This window comes from Natrix helvetica (genome assembly GCF_964273705.1).
Source record: "Natrix helvetica genome assembly, chromosome: Z".
Taxonomy (NCBI): domain Eukaryota; kingdom Metazoa; phylum Chordata; class Lepidosauria; order Squamata; family Natricidae; genus Natrix; species Natrix helvetica.
Window position 1 is genome coordinate 100,866,784 of NC_138554.1, and position 24,189 is coordinate 100,890,972.

Here is a 24,189-nt window from a genome sequence, read left to right on the forward strand (position 1 = left end):
CCAGAGTCAGTTGGGTGAACATATAAATTAAATAAAAGTAACGAATAGGGACCACAAAAAAAGAAGTATGACTACTATGCTATCGCAATCCAAGTCAAACATTCCCGGAAAAGTCCAACACGTGCAAATCCTAGACCCAGCAAACCGCGCGTGCGTGCTACTCCGCCCATCCTACTACCGGCGTGTTGTTCCTTGCGGCGCAGATGCCCACATTGTGGCATCTCTGGGCGTGGCACCTGGAGCCCCTCCCCTTCCCTGAGTGTCGAGCGCAGACCTTAGTGACTGAAGCGCCATTTTGCGTTGCAGTCGCCGCAGCGTAGAAGTTAGGTAATTGGAGGCAGTGGCAGGAGAAAGTCGGGGCTCGGCGCTCCCTCCTTTGGATTCCCACTTGTTTGGCCACCTGCCGCCTCAGACACGTGCCAGCATGAGCGACGCGGAGGAGAATAACTTCGAGGCGAGGGTGAGTAGTGAGCGGTTTCTGTTCGGGCCGAGGTGTCGGAGGCCTGGCCTGGCCCTGAGGCCGAGAAGTGGGCGAAGAGGAGGAGGAGGGAAAAAAGGAGCCTCCGAATCGGGCGCTGAGCGGGGCGGAGTCATCCTGAGAGACTTCGTTGTTCCTTACCAAAATGGTTCCTTCTTCCGAGGTGGGGCTACGCTGCATCCCGCCCGCAGGGACCGTGCTCCCGTTGGCTGTTTAGTCTCGGGCCCTGCTTTACCGCCTTCCGGACCAAGGATCCTCGGACTTAACAAACCGTGATCCAGACTCCTCTTTTGGCGCCATCCCTCACCCCTTTAATGGGTTTGGGTTCCGGCGCCCCCTCGGGTTTTTTAACCTTTTTCCCTGTCCCTATTTTATTTTATGTCCTGTCCCTAGTTTATTTTATTTTCATTTTGAAAGTTATTTCATTCCCTATCGTTTTAAATCCCCCTTTTCACTTTAACAAACATATCCCCCCTCTCAGTAAATCCAAAGAGAAAGTATGCGGGGCTGGTGGGAAGGGACCCCCATACACAGAGAAATGTGGGAGGGCCGGCTGTAAAGAAGCCCACTTGTCCTGGAAGAGAGTTGAGGATCGTTTCTAATAATACGATGAAAATGGCGTCAGGTTTTTTTCAGGTAAAAATGCTATGAAGCTTCCAGCATGATTTATTAGGTTTACAACAGAAGACAGAGTCAACATTTTGTTATGATATATCAGGTCATTATTTAATTTTTGAAAGGATTTCTTAATTTTATATAGAGAGTATAGTAGCATACTTTTAAAAATGGTGTCTGGGAAGAGTGTTAACAGTATATTTATATTTAGATTTGTGTGTGTGTGTGTGTGTGTGTGTGTTCTATTTCAGTATTTTAAAAAACCTTTGAGATAATTTTGTTCCTCTCCTACCTTATACATTTGGGAAAACCCATTTTTTAAAAATCTAATATCTTATTACTACTTTTCTCAAAAATCATAATAGAAGTGTGTGATTCAGTGCAAATCCTATCCTTGTATAAGAATATCATATTTCAGCCTTTACAATTAATGTCTATTTGGATCTAATAATGATGTTTCATAAAGCTTATTCTCACATATTTTAAACCTTCAAAAACAACCAAACCAAATGTAAAACTGTGATAGGCTTTTTCAATATATTTAGGATTATTGTTTGATTTTCTGTGCAAACGTTAGGAACACGTATCTTAATATTGAAGCAGCAGCTAGAAGTTGTGAAGAAATGAAAAAAAATGAAACAATTTGAAACCAGGCAAGGTAGAAGTGTATATTGTAGCTACATTAAAAGAATAAATTGCCAGGTGTAATTAGATTAAGAATCTGGATGCAACAGAATCCTCTTTGTTACTTAAAAATAGTTCTTTATGGTATTTTAGTAGCTTTTTTGTTGTGTTTTGCTGAGATATACTTCCCTTAATAAGAAGTGCCCTGCATTAGCTACCACTGAACTACTTGGCTTAATTCAGGTGACATCTACAGGTAGTCCTCTGCTTACAACAGTTCTCATTTAGTGACAGTTCAAAGTTACCACGTCATTGAAAAAAATGATTTATGACCATTTTTTCACACTTAGGATCATTGCAGCATCACCAGGATCACGTGATCAACATTCAGATGCTTGGCAAAAGACTCATATTTATGATGGTTATAGTGTCCAGGGATCATGTGTTCACCTTTTGCAATCTTCTGACAAAGTCAATGTGGAAACCAGTTTCACTTCCCAACTGTGCTACTAACTTACCAACTGCAATGATTCACTTAATGACTGGCAAGAGAAGTAAAACTCACAACAAATATTTCACTTAGCAACACAAATTTTGGCTCAATTGTCGTAAATTGAGGGCTACCATATACTCTCTAAAGTCCAGTCAGACTCAATTGTGATTATAAGTGGAAGTATGCCCATGTCAGATTGTCTCTTAATTTTATTATACATTCCTCCTGAGAAAATTCTAATACATTTTTTGTGTTTTTTGTGCATAACATAGATTTTATTATTTCATACTTTTAAGAACGGCCCACCTAACATAGAAACCACTGCTATTTTCCTAGACCAGCTTATCTGAGTTTCTTGAGGTTCATCTGGCAAGATGGCTTTTGAATGATAAAAAATACTAGCCTTCCCTTTAGGTTTATATCTGAGGTAGGACCTCATAAAGCTGAGAGATCCACACCACTCTCTTAAGATTTAAGAGTCTGGAGAAATTGAGTTGCTCATTGTATTTTTGAGTAGGTACTGAAGTCCCTATTTAGCAATTTATATTTTGTAGTTTCCCTGTAGAATTGTTCTTATTTTTATAATATAAATATATTAAGGAATGTTGTTTAATATTTGTGATTTTATATACAAATAGTCCTTAATTTATGATCATAATGGAGCCTGGAATTTCCATTGTAAATCATTGCAGTCATAAGTTGAGAGGCCCATATGATTGACCCAATTTTGTGACCTTTTATGCAGCAGTCATTAAGGGAGTCAGTGCATTCCTGTTTGGCAGTTTTTGCCAAAACTGTCCAAGGAAACATGCTTCTAGCAAAAGGTATTAAATTGCAGAACTCTGCAATCTGTCACAAAGGTGAGTCAGTTTGAGTTGGACAAAATGCAGTCATGATAATATAAATGCAAAGATTATAAAATAGGGTTGCCTTCTAATATTAGTATGTTTTTGATGTTAACATTGGTCAATCTCAAAATGCTTACAAAGATAAGGGGGTTACTGGGAAATTTCAAGAGTATATAATAGATCTGGAAATTGGCAAAACATCCAGAAAATGGCTGTATAAAATCATACAGTTTGGTTGCTTTCTCTCCATTCTTGATATGTTAATAAGGTCAAGTTTAACTGGAATTAAACTTTACTGAAAGAGGACTTTCAAACTAGGATAAAATCCCCATATTCAGGATGGGGAGAAGGCAAAAAATGAAGTACCATATCACTAATGCAGATGATATTCTTTTTCAATGTAATTTATTTTTTTCCGTTCTAAAAATGACCAATACAGTTGTGCAATGTATATATTTAAATTAGAAAGATCATGTATGTGAAAGATACAGTAGTCATGTTACTTGAAAAAGATGGCCCTCTATTAAAACTAGATATTTCTAAATGCATTGATCAGGATATAATTTCAAAAAGATTTAAGTGGAAATCGCATCAAGGCAAGGCAGCTTGTCTACGCTTTCCAAAGTTGTTCTAAACTAATAGGCATTTATATCAATCAATCATGATGTACATTTAAACCTACATGAATATGTTTAAAAATACTTAATATAACCATTTCATTGTTTTTCTTAAGTGTTGATAGTGAGCCTTGGATATGTAATTTTTTTCCTTCTATTCAGTTGTGCCCATTTCTCAAAAACTGGACAAGTCCCTGCAGTTTTCTCACAAAGGTTTTTTCAAAAGTGCTTGTCCAGGGCAGGACTAGAACTCAAGGTCTCCCAGTTTGTAGTCTTGAGCCTTAACAATTACCCCAAACTGGCTCTCAGACTAGAATTATAGTAACCTACATTACATATATTTATATCTGACTTTTCTATTCAAGGACAGTGCACTATCAATATAGTACAGAAATGGAGATTTCAAAATTAATATTAAAATTAACAATGGTAGTAATTTAAGTCGCTCCATCTGTGTTAATAAACTGCAGTCTGTGAAATTTTAGTCATGTAACAATGTAACTAATCTCTATGTGTAAGTCCAGTTGAGCAAGTAAAGAAAACTATAATTCGTTTTATATGCAGTTCACTATTTAGAAATAACTATTCCTTAAAATTATCTAGTAAATTGAAATTATTTGTTAGTCATTATATAAGATAATTTCAACTGTTCGTTTAACAATCATATCATTAACTTAACAATTGCAGTGATTTACTTAACAACTGTGGCAAGAAACGTCGTAAAATGGGGCAAAATTCTCTTAACAAATGTCTCACTTAGCACGAAACATTTTGGCTCAATTGTTGTAAATTGTGACCTATCTGTAGTTCCTTGTAGTAAGCTATCTACCATTATCTATGGTCTTATGCATTTTCGAGTGTTATATTTATTGCCCATTTTTCTGCCATTAAAAATATTTTGTTTTTAGAAGTTTTTCTTAAGTGGTTACACATGATATTTAATTGTGGGAAGGTACTTTAGAGAATAGTACATAAAAATTGAATTTTACAAAAGCCACCAAGCATTTGCAGATCCTTACTAAAAGTGCAAAATGTTTGAGATTTTTGCAACTTTATTCACTACTGTATTTTAAAAATGATAGGAAAAAGATCTGAAATTAGAAAATAAAATGAACATTTTTAACTTCTGGGGGAAAATGTGGCCCTTTTGAAATCAGCTTTTGAATTAAGTAAATTTGAGAGTGATTCAAGAGTAAAGCACCTGCTTGTACTTTAGTTTGGGAGAACAAATTACCTCATTTAGATACATATAATATACATACCCAAAGTTTGCTGTTTCTATATTGCCTTGCCTGATATATTTATTCTCATGGAGTACAAAGTAGACACCTAGTCAAGCGGTTAACCCATTACCCACACTATAAAACCATACTGATATTAACAAATAGTTTAGTTTTGTTTTTATTTTACTGTACAAGTATTTGTAACTTGAATAAAATAATCACACTTAATGATAGACATGAATTATGGGATTTATATATAAAAGGTAGCTTCTATGGCTCAGATTCAAAGAAGTAAATAAAATTTGCATTTTCAGTACAGTTTGGGACTTGAATAACCAGCACTTAATATGTATTTTAGAACCAAATTTAATAAATTGTGCAACATTTCTGTTTAAAAAGCAGAATAATAAAGTCAAAACACTTTATTATTTGTATTTGTGTTAATGGACATGCTATTGTAATTCTTTGAATCTTTGCCTATAAGTCTATTTACCTTTTTAAACTACAGGCAAGTGTGTGTTTAAGAATGTGTGTTTGTGTGTGTGTTTATATATATAAATACAAATTGGATAAATATTACAGACTTGAAAGTTACTGAAGTTAGGGAACAGAATAGGTATACAATATTTGGGAAACACTGCAAGGGAATCAGTGGACTCATTAGTAGAGCCTATATGATTATATCAGTTAAAATATTTTAAATTGCTTTTATAAACTAGTTATTTGCTTTTCACCTGCTGGCTATTCCATTTTAGTCGATAAAAGTTCTGAAAATCCGGCAGGGTTTTATAATCCCCACATGCTTAAATATACTAAATGTTCTTTTTCCATTAAGGTTAATGTTCGTGAAGAAATGGAAGAGTTTTTTCCAAGAATGTGGAAGATAAATCAAGATAAAAGAAGGCTAATGAAAAATGTTAAAGATCAGAAAATTAAAATTGAATGGGGGAAAAAATTGAACAGAAGATTGGTCAGATAGAAGCACTTGAATATTTTTAAGGCTATAATGAATTGTTTGAATTGGGGAAGAATACACGAAGTATGAAAAATGAAAAATGAAGAATGAAGAAAAGTAGAAAGCAAGAGTGAAGTAGCATTAAAAGAATCTGGAAGAATGAATGGGTCCTAGGTTAAGTAAATGTATGGCTTATGTTCCAGTGTCTGTATGATCAAGTTATAGATGAATTTGCATGATTATTTAGTTAATAGAACATTGGTCATCTGGTTCATGTAGGGAATTATTTGAGGAAATTGAACAATATTAATAGTGGGTTAAAAAGAACCTTGCCCTAGAGGGTATCGCCTAACCTTTATTTTTCAGGCACAATCAATAAAATATAGTTACTTTTAACATAAGAAGGTAGGCATTTGTGCAACCAATACCATTTGTAATACTGCTTTTTTCGGTAGGAATCACGCTCCCAGTCAAAATCTGCAGCTGCGAGTCCTGCTCGTGCAAAATCTGAGAGCAGGTCAGGATCTCGTAGCCCATCAAGAGCTTCTAAACATTCTGAATCACACTCTCGATCAAGATCAAAATCCAGGTATGTTATGTTTATTAAAAACTTGAATATGTTAAACTTTATTTGAACATTTGTTGGTTGGATCTTTCACTGGAAAATTTAGACATTATAGAACTTAAGATTTTTGTCAGGGCTTGAAAAATGCCCAGAAACTTCATAAGTAATCATATAGTCATAATGGCAAAAATAAAAAGGTAACATTGTGATATTGTAGAACCCATCTTAATAGTTGTCCTGTGCATGTTTTCAAGCAATTGTGATGTATTTTAACAATGTCTAAATATACACATGCAAATGTAGAAATAAAGGTAAGCCATTTAAATTCATTGCTACATGTAGTTATGAAAAATATGAAAATATTTCTATAAGAATATATAAAGACTATTTGAACAGAAGTTAAAAGATTTCCAATAAAAGATTTCAAATAAAAATACACAAATTTCTGCTCATTTCACACCACCTAGAATAGGGTGGCAGTGGTCATGTAGCTTTGGGAGTCTTTCTGCAATTTACTGCTCCAGTTTAGAATATTAAGATTTGTAGTATTACTTCATTTCTTTGCCTTAAAAAAAATCTGTTTTAGGATAAATGAGGCTTAGAATTTCTTTAAGATATTTCTTTGATATGTAACTCCAGCATCTTAACAGCATGTCAGGTGCAAGATCTTATTCCATAAGTTGTCCATGTTTTGAATTAATGTCTTAAATATTTATCAGTTGTTATATAAATGAATTCAGTTGTTTTACATTTTGATTAATAACTTTTAATATTAATTTTGATGGCTTATTGAAGTTTTTATATGGAACTTTATTTTTACCATTTATCTAGATCTAGATCCAGAAGACATTCTCACAGGCGATATACTCGCTCTAGATCCCATTCTCACAGGCGGCGATCACGAAGTAAATCATATACCCCAGAATATCGGCGTCGAAGGAGTCGAAGCCACTCTCCTATGTCTAACAGAAGAAGGCACACTGGCAGCAGAGTATGTAGTGTAAGCTTGTAGGAATATTATGATTTTTTTATCACTTTAAGTTGGCTGGCTATAAACACAGTTTCTGTATTCAAGAAAAAAAGATAAATCTTTACATTTTCTGCTTTACAGGCACAGTTACTTTCATCTTAGCTACCAGAAGTTCCCCAAAAAGTAAATGTGTATTTTGCTACTTAAACTTGTTCTTTATTCCTCTTGTTTGCAATAAGGTATGAATTAGAAACGGTGAGAAAAGGAGTGGTAACTGGGTGGAAGGAATTAAGGAACCAAAGCAGCTTGCTTCTAAAATTTCTGCTAAAAAAGTATACTAATATTTCTTTTGAGAATTGGATTGGCCATGGAGAGTACAAGTTTGAAGCCTTTCCTTAGGAGATATTTAAATAGCATAATTTAAAGTACAGGATAACCTGTTTAAAATCAGAACTCTATGATGAGATGAGGAAGATTAATACATAGCTCACTCCACAGTATATTCCTTTCTTATACCTCTCTAATAATTTGAATGAAATTGTCTTTTTAAAGATATTTGATTCAGTGATGGATTAAACAGAATATTTCTGTTCCGTTTATATGCTACTCATTATGCAGCTTCTTGAAATACTTTGCTATCACTGTTTCTGGGCAAGACTAAGTATAACGTCTCCTCAGTTGACAGCCATTTGTTTAGTGACTGCTTGAAGTTACAGTGGCACTTGAAAAAGTATGACAATTTGTCACATGACCATTGCAACATCCCTGTTTGGATGTTTGGCAACTGGTAAGCAGTTTATTGCAGTGACCCCAGCGTCATGTGATCACCTGCATTCTTTGGCAAATAGAGTCAGTGGGGTAATCAGATTCACTTAACAGCTATGTTACTAACTTAATTGCAATGTTTACATTAACAGCAGTAGCAAGAAAGGTCACTAAATAGGACAAAACTCACTTAACTGTCTTGCTTAGCAATGGAAATGTTGGGTTTAATTATGGTCATAAGTCAAGAACTACCTGTAACTGGTTTAACTGTCAATAAGAAGATACCTAATATTTTAACTTGGTACATTTTAGGCTAATCCAGATCCTAATACATGTCTTGGAGTGTTTGGCCTCAGCTTATATACTACTGAGAGGGATCTTCGAGAAGTCTTTTCCCGTTACGGGCCATTGAGTGGAGTCAATGTTGTGTATGATCAACGGACTGGGCGATCAAGAGGATTTGCATTTGTTTACTTTGAAAGAATAGACGATTCTAAAGAGGTAAAAAAAAATCTGAAAGTATCAGGTTTTTTTGCAAAGATACTTCTTAACTTTGAAACTGCCTGATAAATAATATAGATAAATTTCTGTAATCACATATATAATGAAATAAATGGCTTCTTTTGATGACTTTAACTATAGTTTAGCTTATGTAGGGTACTAAATATATAATCTTGATTATGTTTTTTTTAAACACAACCTCATATATCAGATTTTATTTTTTTATCTAATTAAACTAATAATTATTTTGGGCGCAAAGGATGTATCCTGGATGTGGGTCAGTATATTCTGTGCAGGCAATTCCTGACAACCTTAATAATTGGAAACAGACTGCATCACAAGTCGACATCATATGACCTAACCCAATTTTAAGAATTATTTTTACCATGGTTGTAAATTGAATCATGCCGTCCTAAATATAAATCCAATTTAACCAATGGCAAGTTTTGCCAGAAACTGCCCCAAAAGTTACAAATGCCATGATGATGCAAACAGTTATAAGGCTGGTTGCCAAGTGCTCAGATTGTGATTACATGACCATTTGGGGCAGTGGGTAGGGTGAAATCAAAAATTTCAATTTCAAGACATAACTGACTTTTGGAGATGGACATTAATTCAAATTCTCATTAACCAAAGGGTTGTAAATGGAAATCTACCTGTATACTTTTTAGATATTTAGGTAGGATGTTGGCAAGTTTCCATATAGTCTCTAGAAATGCTACTTGTATGTGAAAGGGTGCCTGGGGTAAAATTAGGCTTTGGTTTTGATATTGACATTTTGACCAAAATATGCCAATATTGATCAATGCATGTTATTAGTAAGGAATGTTCTACATACCCTGTTTCCCAGACAGGGTCTTATTTTCTTTTGACTCCCGAAATAAGCATTTGGCCTTATTCTCGGGGAGGTCTCATTGTTTTTGAGGTGCAGGAAGTGGTGAGCATGGTCACTTCATGGCTGCTGCTTCATTGCAATATTTTCGGGGGAGGGCTTATTTTAGTGCATGTGCTCAAAGCCCGATTGGCCTTCTTATCTGGGGCAGGTCTTATTTTCAGGGAAACAAGGTAGCACAAATTCATTGGAGGCTGATAACTGCATCTTTTCTCTTATGAAACTGTTAGTTGAAAGTCTTGAATGACCAGTATCATAACGTACTGCAGCGCAGATCAGTATCTCTGGGAATTTCTCAGTAACAATTTCTCAGTAATGGTAAATTATAAAAAGTGTGAATTAAATGACAAAAGTACAAGTAGTCCTCAACTTACAACAGTTCATTTAGTTCAAAGTTACCACAGTGCTGAAAAAAGTGATATGACAATTTTTCATACTAATGACATTTGCAGCATCTGCATAGTCACATGATTTGCATTTGGATGCTTGACAACTGATTCATATTTATGATGGTTGCAGTGTCCCTTGGTCATGTGATCATCTTTTGTGACCTTCTGATAAGCCAAGTCAAGGCAGATTCACTTAAACGTATAACTAATTTAACAACTACAGTGATTCACTTAACAAATACAACAAGGAAAGTTGCAAAAGGGGGGGGGAATTCACTTAACAAATTTCTCACTTAGCAACATAAATTCTGGGCTCAATTGTGGTCCTAGCTTGAGGACTACCTGCATATATTTGAGATTAAGATAAATAGATCTGAACAAATATCTGATTTTGTGACAGAAAACTAAATATAGGCTTAATTATGAGTAAAAGGGCTAATATGAGTGTTTGAAATCAACAATAGGTGCATTGATGTAGGTATGTCTTAAAACTAGAAATCCATAGGTTAATGCTAAGGGAAAAACTAGATATGAATATTAAGGAAATTACCATATTTTCTGGAGTATAAAACACTCCGGAATATAACATGCACATTAGTTTTTGGGGAGGGGGGAAAAATCTTCCTCTGCTTACCAGCATCCATTGGTATTCATCTGGGTAGCATCCTTGCAGCAAACAGCCTGTTCAGCTTCAGCACGTAATCTCAGCCTCGTTCAGCACAAGCAGCTGATTGGTGGTTGGATTGGCCTCCCAGAATGCTGCCAATCAGCTCTTCCATACTGCAGGGATCGCCACCGCCCATCGCCACCTCCATGCATAGCATTTTTGGCTGGTTCTAGGCAACAGCGGCAATCCCTGCTGTGTAAAACCAGCCAAAAACACAACACAGTGGCCAAAAATGGGACGCATGGAGGCCAAAAATACAATACACAGTGGTGATGAGCGGCAATGATGTGCTGTGGCAATCCCTGTAATCTGGAACAGGTCTAAAATGGAGTGTGCGGAGGCCGAAAATGTGATACGCAGAGGCAGCGATTGTTGGTGATCAGTCTCCATTCATTTTGAGCCAATAATTATAAGTTCTAATTTTGGACAGTGCATAAATTATGTAAATTCTCAATTCAGTTCTGACTGCTGTAGCAGGTGAATTCCGGTTTGGCCTGAAGGTTCCGGAGGGCAAAAGTGACTTCCGGTTTGGCCGTATGGCTGCTTTTTGCCCTCTGGAGCCTTCAGGAAAGCCGCCTAAGGGCTCCGGATGGCAAAAAACAGCACTACAGCCAAACTACAGAAATGACTTCCGGTTTGGCCATAAAGCCGTTTTTCCCTCTCCGGAGCCTTCAGGGAAGTCTTACGGCCCTACGAGCAAACTGGAAGTCCGTTCCCAAACTTCCACTTTGCCCGTAGGGTTGATTTTTCACGCTCCGGAGACTTCAGGGAAGCTTCTGAAGCCTCCCAGGGGGAGGGCTGTTTTCACCCTCACCAAGCTCCTAGAAAGCACCAAAAGTAGGTGGAGCGCTGGTCGCTCACGCATGCACGCAGGGGGAAAGCAGGTCACATGTGTGCTGGGTTGTGCACATAGCATGGATGTGGCATGACCCCCCCTGTGCTCCCCCCACTTTTGGCATGCGAGCTAAAAATGGTTTGCCATCACGGGTCTAATAAAATCATATCATCTTAGAGCAAGATGTTACGATTTCTATTTAGAATCATTGGCATGTACATTGGTGTATAAATTAAATAATAATGGGGCTAAAATACACCTTGTCTTACCCTTTTGTTTGTGTGAATCCTGTTAATCAGAACTCCATTAACCCCATACCGCACTTTCAAACAAGTATTCGTATATAGGGCTTTAATCAGGATTAGTAGTCTAGGTCAATTTTAAGAGCTGTCAGTTTATGCCATAGTACATCTCTGCTTACCGAATCAAATGTGGCTGTGAGATCTAACGGCTACATATAAGGGCCTTTTTTATAGGCATATTTGGCAATTAGATGGTTCAGAAAAAAGCAGTTGTTAATGGTAGATGAAATTGGCTAAAGCCTGCTTGTTCTACGAGAATATGATTTTGCTCTGACCAGAATTTCATTTTGTTCAAAAGGAAGCTCACATATATTTTTTCTACAATATTAATCAGACTAATGGGTCTATAAATACTGGGATACTTTTTATTCCCTTTTTTTGTATTTCGGACTCCTATTGCCATCTTCCAGCCAACTGGAATATGGCAAGTGCTATTTATATGAGTGAAAAGACCTGCCAATAATGGACTCCACTAGTCAGCAAAATTCTTAAATATTTCTGCTGGTAGAAAGTCTTCACCATGGGCTTTTTTGCTCTCTAGACATTTAATAATAAATTGCATTTCTTTTTTAGAGACTGATGGCCAAGAGGGAAGGGTTTCAGGGGTGCTAGTTCACTGCTTAAAGGCAGTTTCTTAACTTATTTGGTAGAAGCAAACAGACTTCTATAGTAGTTCTCCCATTCTTCAGCAAAGATTGGTATATCAAATGTTCCTTTAGAACTCCTGCTATATTGCTGAATTATGACTTTTAGGGGCCAATTCAAGTTCTGCCCAAATTAAGATAGCAGAACTTTTTTTCTTTAATTTTATATTTTTTTGTATTCTCTTCCTATGTGCAACATCTCAGCTTGAATATGAGCAGTAGGGTTCCTCTGGGCAAGCCTCATTGCTGCTTTCAATTTCTTTTTCAGCCGCTGGCCATTCAGAATCAAACCAACAGGGTCTACCCACTCAAGATCTTTTGATAGCAGGCTTAAGTGTTAGGTGTTTCTTCAGGATATTACATAGATTAGAAAGTACATTGAAGGTTGACCACCAGTCAGTAGGAGATGACTGGATTGTTCTAGCCCAGTTAGTAGCCTTCTCTGCTTTAAGACAGTCTGATATTGCTTTACTATCAACTTTAGCTCACATTAACCTTTTATTATGGGTCACCTCTACCTTTTTGGTGAGCCATCTGTCAGTCATGTTACATGGTCTTGAATCTGAGAGACCTCATAATGTCACACTTACAGGCTGATGATTGCTCTCTTCACTAAAGTATATCATATTTTTGTAAATAATATTCATTTTACTATAATTTGCATTTAATAACATTTCTGTAAGGGGGGAAAGATTCATACAATTACAAACAGAAACCAGAATAAATTTGCTTGGATGAAAAAAACTAAATAATTTTATATTTCTAGTTTTGATACCAAAATTGGAATTAACATTGATAGATTTTTCCCTTTTTTATTCTTCGTATCTAAGCCATCTAAATAAAAAAATAATTTTAAACACATTATACAGACATCAATGTATTGAAACAACACAATGCATAAGATTTATGACATAATAAAAGGGAAACAAATATTTCTGTGGAATAAAAAGAAACACTAGGTGGCAGTATAGTATATAATGTTTTAAAGAATATTAAACGGATATATTCAATATTCAGTTTTCCTGTTATTTTGTTTCAAGCTATAAATAATGCCGAATTAGCTTGTCTGTTAATTTAATCCCTAAATTCTCAATTTTCCCTCTTCAATATAATTATTTAAATTAAATGATAATATCCTGAAATGTGTTTGTGGCCAATACATAAGTGTTATTGTACAATAGCGCAATTACGTTTTATGCAAAGACATTCTGAGTGAACATTCTGATAGATCTATTACGATATAGAAGCAGTAATTCTCTCTGGAATGGCGTTAACTTTTTAAACAAAATATTTGATAGCAAACAGGAATTTTCCTCATTAATTGAAATTATCAATTTTTAAATGTCTTAACATAAACATGTTATTTGGTTCTTAAGCTAATGAAGTACATCATTGAGAATATTTTGAAAAAATATTTTAGTAACTTGATACAAAGCAGCAATAACAGCAACTTTCAACATCTCTGATTCTATAAGGGATGGGGCCAAATGTAAAATCAGTCCCGTGATATATTAAGAATGTTTTAAAATACGTTTTTATTGTTGCAATAGTAAAATACATAGGAATTTTTTTATGTGAAATAGTGATAATAGATACAGTAGAATAAAACAAAAGAAGCAATAAGGGAAATATTACAGTGCCACATTCTTGCCTTCTGTTACAAATCACTAAATTTGCCATACTATGCAATGTATAGCATTAGCATATATGGGAGTCATCTTTCCTTAAATTTAATTAGATTTCTATTGTCATTGCTACATGTTCTCCATTTTTAGTTTTCAATCTCATGTTGTAGGCAAGGTTTCTCTTCTCTTTGGCTGTGCCAAATTTGTTCTTGCAGTTGTCATATATTTTAGTAAATTGTGATATTTTTTATTTATACCTAATAAAAATATTTGTGCATTTAGTTCAAATTTTATTTTCAGGATTTTCTGACATTTTGATGCATTTCTGTCTACCACTTTTGAAGTGTTTTTAAAACATAACTACCACAAATGCAGCGTGTTTAAAAAGATACTAATTAAAAAGTTACATAAACAGGAATCTGTTCTACAAAAGAATTAAAGATTAAATAAAAGAATTTCTGTGAAAAAATTAAAGACAGAAGATCTTTGAGGAATACGAAAGCAGAAGTTGTACATGTGGTGTTTTTATGTTTAGTTTTGTATTTGCAAGTTTAAGATTTTGTGGTTGTGTTTTTATGCTTATTTTATAGTAGAATTTTAATAATGTTTATATAGATTAAAAAATAACTGGGATCTCTTCTGGAAGAGCTTTCATTAAAACTTCAATTATACCCACTTCTAGAAGAAATGAAATGGAAGTAGACAGGGAAGTCATGAAATGATAACTGAATCTGCAAGAAGCTAATCATAGAATTCTTTACTTTAGTTGAGAAAAACTAGCTGCCTATTTGTTTTTTATTTTTTGCTTTCCTTAGAAATAAAGTGTCAGGAATGCATTAGCATCTTTCTGTTTTGGTTTTAAATTGATCACAATCCCCCCCCCTCCCAAAAAAATTGAAGTTAATTTGTAGAAGATTACTACATACAGATATAAGAGGGTTTTGGTTTTTTTAATCTATCTTGTAGGCAATGGAACATGCAAATGGAATGGAGCTGGATGGTAGAAGAATCAGAGTGGATTACTCTATCACAAAGAGAGCACACACACCTACCCCTGGCATCTATATGGGCAGACCAACTCAGTAAGATATTTTTATTTCAAGATTGTCTTAATCCTATTACTATGAGAAATGCATTTGCCATTGGACTTTAAGTGAAATGTTCAGTTCCTTTAAACATGTTTTAATCTAATGACTGCTTTATTTCACTCTTATTATTTCTATAAATATATTCTATGGCTGGCATTTTAAGTGAGACTTCAGAGCCCAATGGATAGAAGTAAACATACACAGACTTGCTTATTCAAACTCCAAACAATCTATCTCACTAGAGGGTTCCATCAGAATAAATAAATAAATAAATAAATTTGGATTTATTAGCCGCTCCCTTTCCAAGTAGGACTCGGGGCGGCGTACAATGGAGCATAAAACATAAAAAATATATAACAACACCAAACGTACATACATACACAACACACATACATACACGGAGGAGGAAACAAATTACATCAATAGACAGTTAAAAATCAGCTTTAAAATACCCCAATTGTAAAAACCCAAAAAATTAATATTTAAGGACAATTTAAAAAACAGTTTGGAGGAATGGGAAAATTACGATTGCGATTGAGCCAGGCCGGATAATTGAAAGAGGTGGGTCTTCAGCTGTACACGGAAGGAGCGGAGATCGGAAGTAATCCTGATGTCGCGGGGGAGGTCATTCCACAGGGCTGGGCCCATCACAGAGAAGGCTCTGCTCCTGGGTGTCGCCCCCCGACACTGTTTGGCGGACGGCACCCGGAGAAGTCCCTCTCTGTGTGCGCGAATTGGTCGTAGGGATGTGTGGGGCAGGATGCGATCCTGCATATAACTAGGCCCTGTGCCATGGAGCGCTTTAAAGATCATAATCAAAACCTTGAAACGCACTCGGTAGACCACAGGCAGCCAGTGCAGCTCGCGCAGGAGAGGTGTTACAGGGGAGTATCTAGTCCTCCCCATAATCACCCGCGCGGCCGCGTTCTGGACCAACTGTAGTCTCCGAGTGCATCTCAAGGGAAGCCCCATGTAGAGAGCATTGCAGTAATCCAGGCGAGACGTCACTAGCGCATGGGTGACTGTGCGTAGGGCATCCCGGTCCAATAAGGGGCGCAATTGGCGCATCAGGCGGACCTGATGGAACGCCCCCCTTGCCACGGCTGTTACATGGTTGTCCATGGACAGCCGGGCATCCAGGAGGACGCCCAAATTGCGCACCTGTTCCATGGGGGCTAGTTGGACGCCCCCGATGGCCAGAGATGGAAGCACCTGGTTGAACCGGGAGGCCGGAAGCCACAGCCACTCCGTCTTGGAAGGGTTGAGTTTTAGTCGGTTGCCATCCATCCAGACCCGTACGGCCTCCAGACACCGGGACATCATTTCGACGGCCTCATTGGGGTGGTTCGGAGTGGAAATGTATAGCTGAGTGTCATCAGCATACAGATGATATCCCACTCCAAAACCACGGATGATCTCGCCCAGCGGTTTCATATATGTGTTGAACAGGAGAGGCGAGAGCACCGATCCCTGTGGCACTCCACATGTGAGTGGCCTCCGGGTCGATCTCTGCTCCCCTGTCAACACACGTTGCGTCCGACCAGAAGGTTTCAAAAGATTGGGTTCCAATACAACATAACAAATAGTTCCAATATTTTGTTATAGGAAACCAATCTTCATTTTGTTAAGTTGTCTAGAACAATAATAAAGCTGTCTTAAAAAATAAGTGTAATAATTTGAACATTCTATAGACATTTACAGTTATTGGCTACCTTCTTGCAGCAAACATCTGATTAGCACAAGGGAAAAAAATCTGCCTCTGCCTCCCAGCAGTTTGTCTTCTTGCAGCAACCAGCAAGTTTCACTTTCAGTTTCAGCGCGGGCCTCCCAATCATTTAACTGTTTCAGGCTGCAGGGATTGCCATAGCCCCATGATGGCGAACCTATGGCACGCATGCCACAGGTGGCATGCGGAGCCATATTTGCTAGCATGCCAGTCGTCAGCTCCGACACAACGGCTGCTAATTTTTGGCCTTTCCAGAGGGCCGGGGGAGACTGTTTTCGCCCTCCCCAAGCTTCAGGAAAGCCTCCAGAGCCTTTGGGTGGGGTGCACATGCGCAGGGGGAGTCACATGTGCCGGTGGGCAGGGAGGGTTGAATTGGTGTGGGCGCGCGCAATAGCGCGTGCACATATAATTTTGGCACACCATAAGAAAAAGGTTTGCTATCACTGCCATAGCCTATTGCTGCTTCCACAAACCCCATTTTCCTCATTTGCTGCAAGGAGGTAAATTGCTGAGAGGCAGAGATCAAAGGGTGGGGTGGGTGGGTGAAGCTACTTTTGGTGTATAAGAAGCACCCAAATTTTCACCCTTTTAGGGGGGGAAAGGTGTGTCTTATACTTTGAAAAATACGGTACTGCTCGATAGTGCTTTACAGCACTCTCTGGGCAGGTTAAAGTACCATCAGCATATTGCACCCAACAATTTGGGTCATCATTTTACTGACCTCAGAAGGATGGACAGCTGAGTCAACCTTCAGCCAATTAGGATTAGCCTGCAATACTGCATTCTAACCACTGCACCACCAGGTTCTTCATGTACAATTAAATAACTAAAATGTATAAAATTAAACTATAGAATAAAAGCCAATTAAAAATAATACAGGAATGTATACATACAGAGGAATTACCATATCAGTTAACTGGAGTTGAAAGCTTGCAAAAAAGTAAGAATTTAAATACTCTTCCTAAAGCATATTTATTTATTTTTTTCCCTGAGCTTAGGATAAGACTTGAGCACATTTTGTAAATAATTTTTGATATGTGATGCTAGTTTGAATAACTGCTGAAATTAAGTCAACTATGAATCTTCAATTCCTTTATTAGAAGTATTGTCTTGATCCTTGATACAAATCTTAAGCTTTCAGCCTAACCTGTCTGAATTCTTTCTTTTTTCTTTTTTAATAAATAGCAGTGGAGGCGGAGGAGGAGGAGGAGGAGGTGGTGGTGGTGGTGGAGGAGGAGGAGGAGGAGGAGGAACTGGCCGTCGCCGTGATTCCTATTATGACAGAGGATACGACAGAGGATATGACAGATATGAAGAATATGATTATCGCTACAGGTAAGTATTCAAATTATATGTGGAAATTATGGAAAACTTTTTAACACAAGCAATAAATTCTGATAGTGTTGCTTAAAAGTTTGTGAAGCCTTTTGAATGTTCAGTATTTCTGCCTAAACATGACATGATCTGTTCTCCACACATCCTAATTAGATAGAGAATCTAATTATAAAGCAGAAAAAAATCTTTTCGTTTATTTATTTATTATTTATTTCAATAAATAAAGTTAAATATGTTTGTTCAATAATGGAACACAAATAAATATTTTTTGTTTTGTTTTGGTCTCTATTTGCAGAACATTTTTTCATTAACAATCTCTGATCTCATTGCAGTTGTTAAGAGGAGCAAGAGGTATTCAGGGTGGGAAAGTCCATAGAAAGACCAACACAGCCCCAGGCTTACACTGCAACACCACCTCAGCTCATATGTGGCCTGCTTCAGACTCCCCAGGCCTTTCACCACCCCCTGAGACACCCTGTGTTCCATGCCCTTGGACTTCCTCCCCCATCTTGTTGCAATTACCTTTTCTAAAGATTGCCTTTGGGAAAGCAAAGCAACCAATCTCTACCTTCGCTGTTCCTTCACCTCCACCTCTGTTGCCTTTATTAAAAGAGAGAGAGGGAGAGAGAGAGATCAGACAAATTATGTTGAACGCTATACATTTATTCAGAGGTCATTTCATACCATCTTGGAAGTACATGACATTTTGGAAGTAGTCACAGTTCTCAAATTGCAAGAATTGCAGTCATTCCCAAAATGATGCTTATTCCAGGATGCCATAAATCAGCCTCTGTATAGGAAGGCCGTTTGGGAGATTACCAAGTTCTGTTTCCCAAAAGCAATCTTTGAGATGGCTTTGGGAAAGAATCTGCCAATACACTGTGTCAACTTTCTATACTGAAGCCACGTGATACAGTCCTGGAAGTGATAACCATTTTGGGAGCAACCACAATTTTTTGATTGCAAGAATTGCAGCTGTGTGTTCTTGTTTGGTCAACCCTTCCTAGAGAAGTTAACAATATTGTTGAATTGCATCCATTTATACAGAGTTTCCCCAACAGTGGATTGGCAGAGTCCAAACTCCTGGGAAATAGTTTTGTAAGCTTTTCCAGCCTGATAAGGACCAACAATTTCTCTGGAGGTCCTCAGAAATCTCCTTTGTTAGAGCTCAAACACTCTTCTCAATTTAGCAGAGATGGACAATCTAAGAAACATAGGAGTCCCCTAATTTCCAGACCACCCTAAGAGTACACCACTAAATTTGGGAGACAAACTTCAATTACTGTATTTATCGGCGTATAACACGCACTTTTCCCCCCGAAAAATAGGGGGCAAATGATGTATGCGTGTTATACGCCGATATACGCCAGGCGATATACGCCAGGTGCACAGAAAAGGATCACGGAGCGCTTCGCCCCAAAAGCAGCTGCTTTTCTGTGCGCCTGGCGTTTAAAACATCCGGCTATCTATCTAAATGCCAGGCGCACAGAAAAGGATCACGGAGCGCTTCGCCCCAAAAGCAGCTGCTTTTCTGTGCGCCTGGCGTTTAAAACATCCGGCTATCTATCTAAACGCCAGGCGCACAGAAAAGGATCGCGGAGCGCTTCGCCCCAACAGCAGCCGTTTAGATAGATAGCCGGATGTTTTAAACGCCAGGCGCACAGAAAAGCAGCTGCTGTTGGGGCGAAGTGCTCCGCGATCCTTTTCTGTGCGCCTGGCGTTTAGATAGATAGCCGGATGTTTTAAATGCCAGGCGCACAGAAAAGCAGCTGCTGTTGGGGCGAAGCGCTCCGCGATCCTTTTCTGTGCGCCTGGCGTTTAGATAGATAGCCGGATGTTTTAAACGCCAGGCGCACAGAAAAGGATCGCGGAGCGCTTCGCCCCAAAAGCAGCTGCTTTTCTGTGCGCCTGGCGTTTTAAACATCCGGCTATCTATCTAAACACCAGGCGCACAGAAAAGGATCACGGAGCGCTACTCAGCGGGGTGTGGGCGAGAGGAGGAGAGTGGATGAGCCGTCTCTCCTCTCCCAGACACCCGACTAAAACACTTTCTTTCGCCCGCGGAAGAGCTCGGGCGGGCGAAAGGAAGCGCTTTAGACAGCGGGGTGTGGGTGAGAGGAGGAGAGAATGGATGAGCCGTCTCTCCTCTCCCCGGACTCCCGACTAAAAGTTAATAAAAAAAAGGAAGGAGGGAAGGATGGAACTGGAAGGGAGGCAGGGAAGGAGGGAGGGAGAAAGGAAGGATAGGAGGATAGGGAAAGAGGAAAAAAGGCAGGCAGGCAGAAGGGAGGGAGGTGCAAGGAAGGAAGGAAGCATAGATAAGCAGGAGGGAAAGAAGGCAGGCAGGCAGGAGGAAAGAGGAAGGAGGGAACTGGAAGGGAGGCAGGAAGGAAGGGAAGGAGGAAGGGAGGGTGGAAGATAGTAGCAGTGAAAGCAGCAGTGTTCATAGTTGCTTTTACTGTCCTTTTACATTATTTACCTTATAAGTGGTAATAATATTAATTAAAAAAAAGTTCTGAGCTACCCTTATTTTGCTTCAAAGTTCTTTATTTGAAATTTAAATTTTTTTCCTGAAATTTCCCTCTTAAAATGAAGGTGCGTGTTATACGCCTGTGCGTGTTATACGCCGATAAATACGGCATCTACACTGCAGATTAAAGTGACAGATAGACGTATATGGTCTTCATAAGCCAAATTCCATCTGTAAATTTCTCTCAAAATGTGTGAGAAATATGCCCAAAATGTTCAGATCTAGCTCTTCTAGGATATTGCCTGCAAGTATTTTGCAGTATTTGCAAAACTATTTTTATTTATTTACTAAATTTCTATACTGCCCATCTTAGCTAATAGTGTGAAACAGGCAGCATAATAATGAATATTATACTGAACATTTCATTAAAAAATGAATGAAACTTTTGTAATTTGGGTGGAGGTGGGGGAAAGGAATAGCCATCTTACTTTGTACCCAACAAATAATTAAACTATTTTCCTTTGTTACCACTTTTAAAATCCAATTGGTAGTAGCAGATACATTTTCTAACAAGGAACATTCTTTGTTCCTTGTTAGATAGAAAATAATTAGTCAAACATAGTCAGTTGATTATTTTCTAATTAAAAATAAGAGGAGTCTTCTATCATTACATGTTCTTTTTTTAAGGAAAAAAATAGATTCAACAGATATTATCAGGATAAGATTACCTTGTTTGTATCTGGTGAAAAAGACAAAATAAATAGGAAGTGAGTTTTCCAGTTTTAAGTTTTCTGTAGATGCTATACTCTTGATTCTGCCTAACATTTAAAAAAGAAAAGAAATCAGGATTATTGGATTACAGTTCAGTGTAAAGGCTTTTAATTAAAGTGTGACAAAATAGTAATACTATTTATTGTAATATTCTTTCATAGGTATAATTGAATCACTTTAAAAACAGAGGAAAGATATACAGTGTGAGAAACAAATAATAAAATAGAAATGGAAGAAACTGGGTTTGGGAAGAAAATATCCTAGGAAGTACTTGGATGGCAAATAGGGCAATTTTGAAGTTTTACAAAAAACCTGATCATTATAACCTACATGTTGGGAAGTTATTTAAAAATAGAATGTATATTTGTATACATATTTGTATAATTAGCCTACAGCTGTTGTATAACCCAATATAGATAATCCACACTACCAACTGCATTTGGGGCAGGCAACTCTGTCTTTAATTGATGCAGTTGCTAAATGAAAATGTCACATGACTAACTGGACTTAACAACTTCAGTTTTACTGCAATTGTTTAGCAGATCACTGCAACTCATTAACATCACATGACCACAGCTTTCTACTGCCTTCCCCATTGACCTTGCTTGTTAGAAGATGACTGTAAAGGTCACAAATGGCATTCACATGACCACAGGTTGCTTTAGCCACCGAAAATACATGCCAGTTGCAAAGTGCCCAAATTGCAGTTATGTAATTGTGAGGACACAGCATTTGAATGGTCACTGATTGAGGTAGTAAGTAAGTGAAATGGACTACCTGTGGGTGTGTAGTCAACTTGCAACCACAATTGATTCAAAAATTTGCAAGATAATTGTTAAGAGAGTTTTGCCTTATGTTACTACCTTAATTACCAAAGTTAAGTGAATTAACTGTAGTTGTTAAGTTAGTAATATGACTGTTATAGTGAATCTGGCTTTCCAATTGACTTTGCTTGTCAGAAGCTTGCAAAAGGTGATGTCATGATCTAGGACATTGTAACTAGCATAAATACATATCAGTTGCTAGGCATCCGTATTTTGATTGCTTGACCATTGGGATGCTGCAACTGTCAGAAGTATGAAAAAATGGTCATGTCACTTTTCTCAGTGCTGTTTTAACTTCAAATGGTCAATAAATGAATGAATATAAGTCAAGGATTACCTGTATAAAATTTAACTCTGTTTTTCCACTATAAAGCCTACAAACAATTAATATATTGAAACCTCATTAATGTGAACTTGTGAACTGCTATAATATATGAATATGAAATGAGCCACTGTCAACAGAAATACTTTGCATTTTCTTTCAAAGGAGGCGATCACCTTCACCATATTATAGTCGTTACAGATCAAGATCAAGATCTCGTTCCTACAGTCCAAGTAAGCATAACTATATTAATTAAAGAGTAAATAAGTATAATCTTAATATAATGAGAGATTTTAAGAATATTATAGGAAATGCTAATACAATATACTCTCTTTTCAGAAAGAACTAAATTAATGTAGAAGCTGATGTGGAGGTATGAATTTATAGTTACAGCATTCTTTTTCTTTCTTTCAGGGCGTTATTAAGAAGAACAGTCAGTTACAGAGCAAATACAATTTTTCAACAGCATGTTCCGAACCTAGCTTTTCCTGTTGGTTCCCTACCATTATCCTGTATCCAATTAAAATATTCCTGGTTCATTAAGATGTATTTTCTTTTGAAATACCCATTTTCTTCTCTTCTTACTGTAATATTCCAGGTGTAATTGTTGTAGTTTTATGTACTTAAATATCTTTAACAAAAATTAATGGGACTCCCAAGAGTGGTAAAATATTTTGTAATTCATGCATTTGTTTGTTTTTTAAACAAGTGGATTTTTGTTGAACCTCATGGAGAAAGAACTGGTATGTGCTAATGCTTGCATGTTGTATTTTCAGTAGAAAGCTACTACTTTAATAACCTCTCATTTTTTGATTTCCAAAAAATCTGCTTGTCCAGTTTATTTCATTTTAACACAATTTGGTATGTTAATCTGAAGCCAGAATTTTCCTGTATCCTTAGTTTAACAATTAAAACAATATTGGACTGGAAGGACTACCCCTTGGAGGGTGAAAAAAAAACCCTTATATCCGACACAGTCTCTTTAATGAGCTTTGATAAAATAATCCCAGTACTGCTGAGAGGAAATTGAAATTTCTTTTAAATACCAAGCTGACCTGCAAAGTATTTCTCCTATTTTTATTACTCCATAATCAGGATAAGCCTAAGTGACGATATAAGAAATAGTTGATCTGTTCACACAAGTCTACATGATACAGAAATTAAGATGAAGCAGGTTCTATTTAGTAGTATGGTCTGAAATTGTAATTATTTGACTTTTCAAAATAAATTTAAATTGTACAAATGTAGTTGTTCAGTGTTTATATAATTTGTTAAGAGTTTTTAGATTTGAAGCTGGAAGTGGGTAATTCAAAGTAACAAATAATTAGACATATTGATAAGCTGAAAACAAACTTTGTGTCTAACTTTGTATTCTGAGGAAAGATCACTTGAAACAGTACAAAAATTAAGATCTTAAAATTCAGCATGTGAAAGTGGATTTAAGAATATGATTCTTATCACTTTCTGCATTATTAAAGGTTTAATCTTATATGCAAATGTTACAAGGAAAAAATAGAGAAAAAGTGCAGGTCCCCTAACTGCAAACAAAAAACAAAAAACCTGAGGCTTTACAAATGCCTGTGTTTTTATGATGCCAAAATGGCAGTCTTTAATCCTTACAGAATCAGCATGAATTGAACTTCTT

At 37.1% G+C, this 24,189-nt stretch overlaps 1 protein-coding gene across 3 annotated transcripts; it reads left to right on the forward strand.

The window, feature by feature from the left end:
• The first annotated feature begins 252 nt into the window (after positions 1 to 252).
• On the forward strand, positions 253 to 23,791 carry TRA2A (transformer 2 alpha homolog). Of its 3 annotated transcripts, none has more exons than XM_081932167.1 (8): positions 253 to 460; positions 6,309 to 6,442; positions 7,250 to 7,418; positions 8,466 to 8,654; positions 14,975 to 15,090; positions 18,008 to 18,157; positions 22,710 to 22,777; positions 22,959 to 23,791. In XM_081932167.1, exons 1-8 carry the CDS (start codon positions 425 to 427, stop codon positions 22,967 to 22,969), a joined length of 873 nt encoding a protein of 290 aa, XP_081788293.1. In that variant the 5' UTR covers positions 253 to 424; the 3' UTR covers positions 22,970 to 23,791. The 3 variants fall into 3 exon arrangements, with proteins under 3 accessions (XP_081788293.1, XP_081788294.1, XP_081788295.1); XM_081932168.1 differs by having other exon boundaries at positions 18,011 to 18,157; XM_081932169.1 differs by having other exon boundaries at positions 256 to 460; positions 7,250 to 7,409.
• Positions 23,792 to 24,189: the final 398 nt, after the last annotated feature.

Coding starts and splice junctions, on each gene's coding strand:
- TRA2A (XM_081932167.1), top strand. CDS start 425: ATGAGCGACGCGGAGGAGAATAACTTCGAGGCGAGG. Junction 461..6,308: donor AGAATAACTTCGAGGCGAGG/GTGAGTAGTGAG, acceptor TTTTTTCGGTAG/GAATCACGCTCCCAGTCAAA. Junction 8,655..14,974: donor GAATAGACGATTCTAAAGAG/GTAAAAAAAAAT, acceptor TCTATCTTGTAG/GCAATGGAACATGCAAATGG.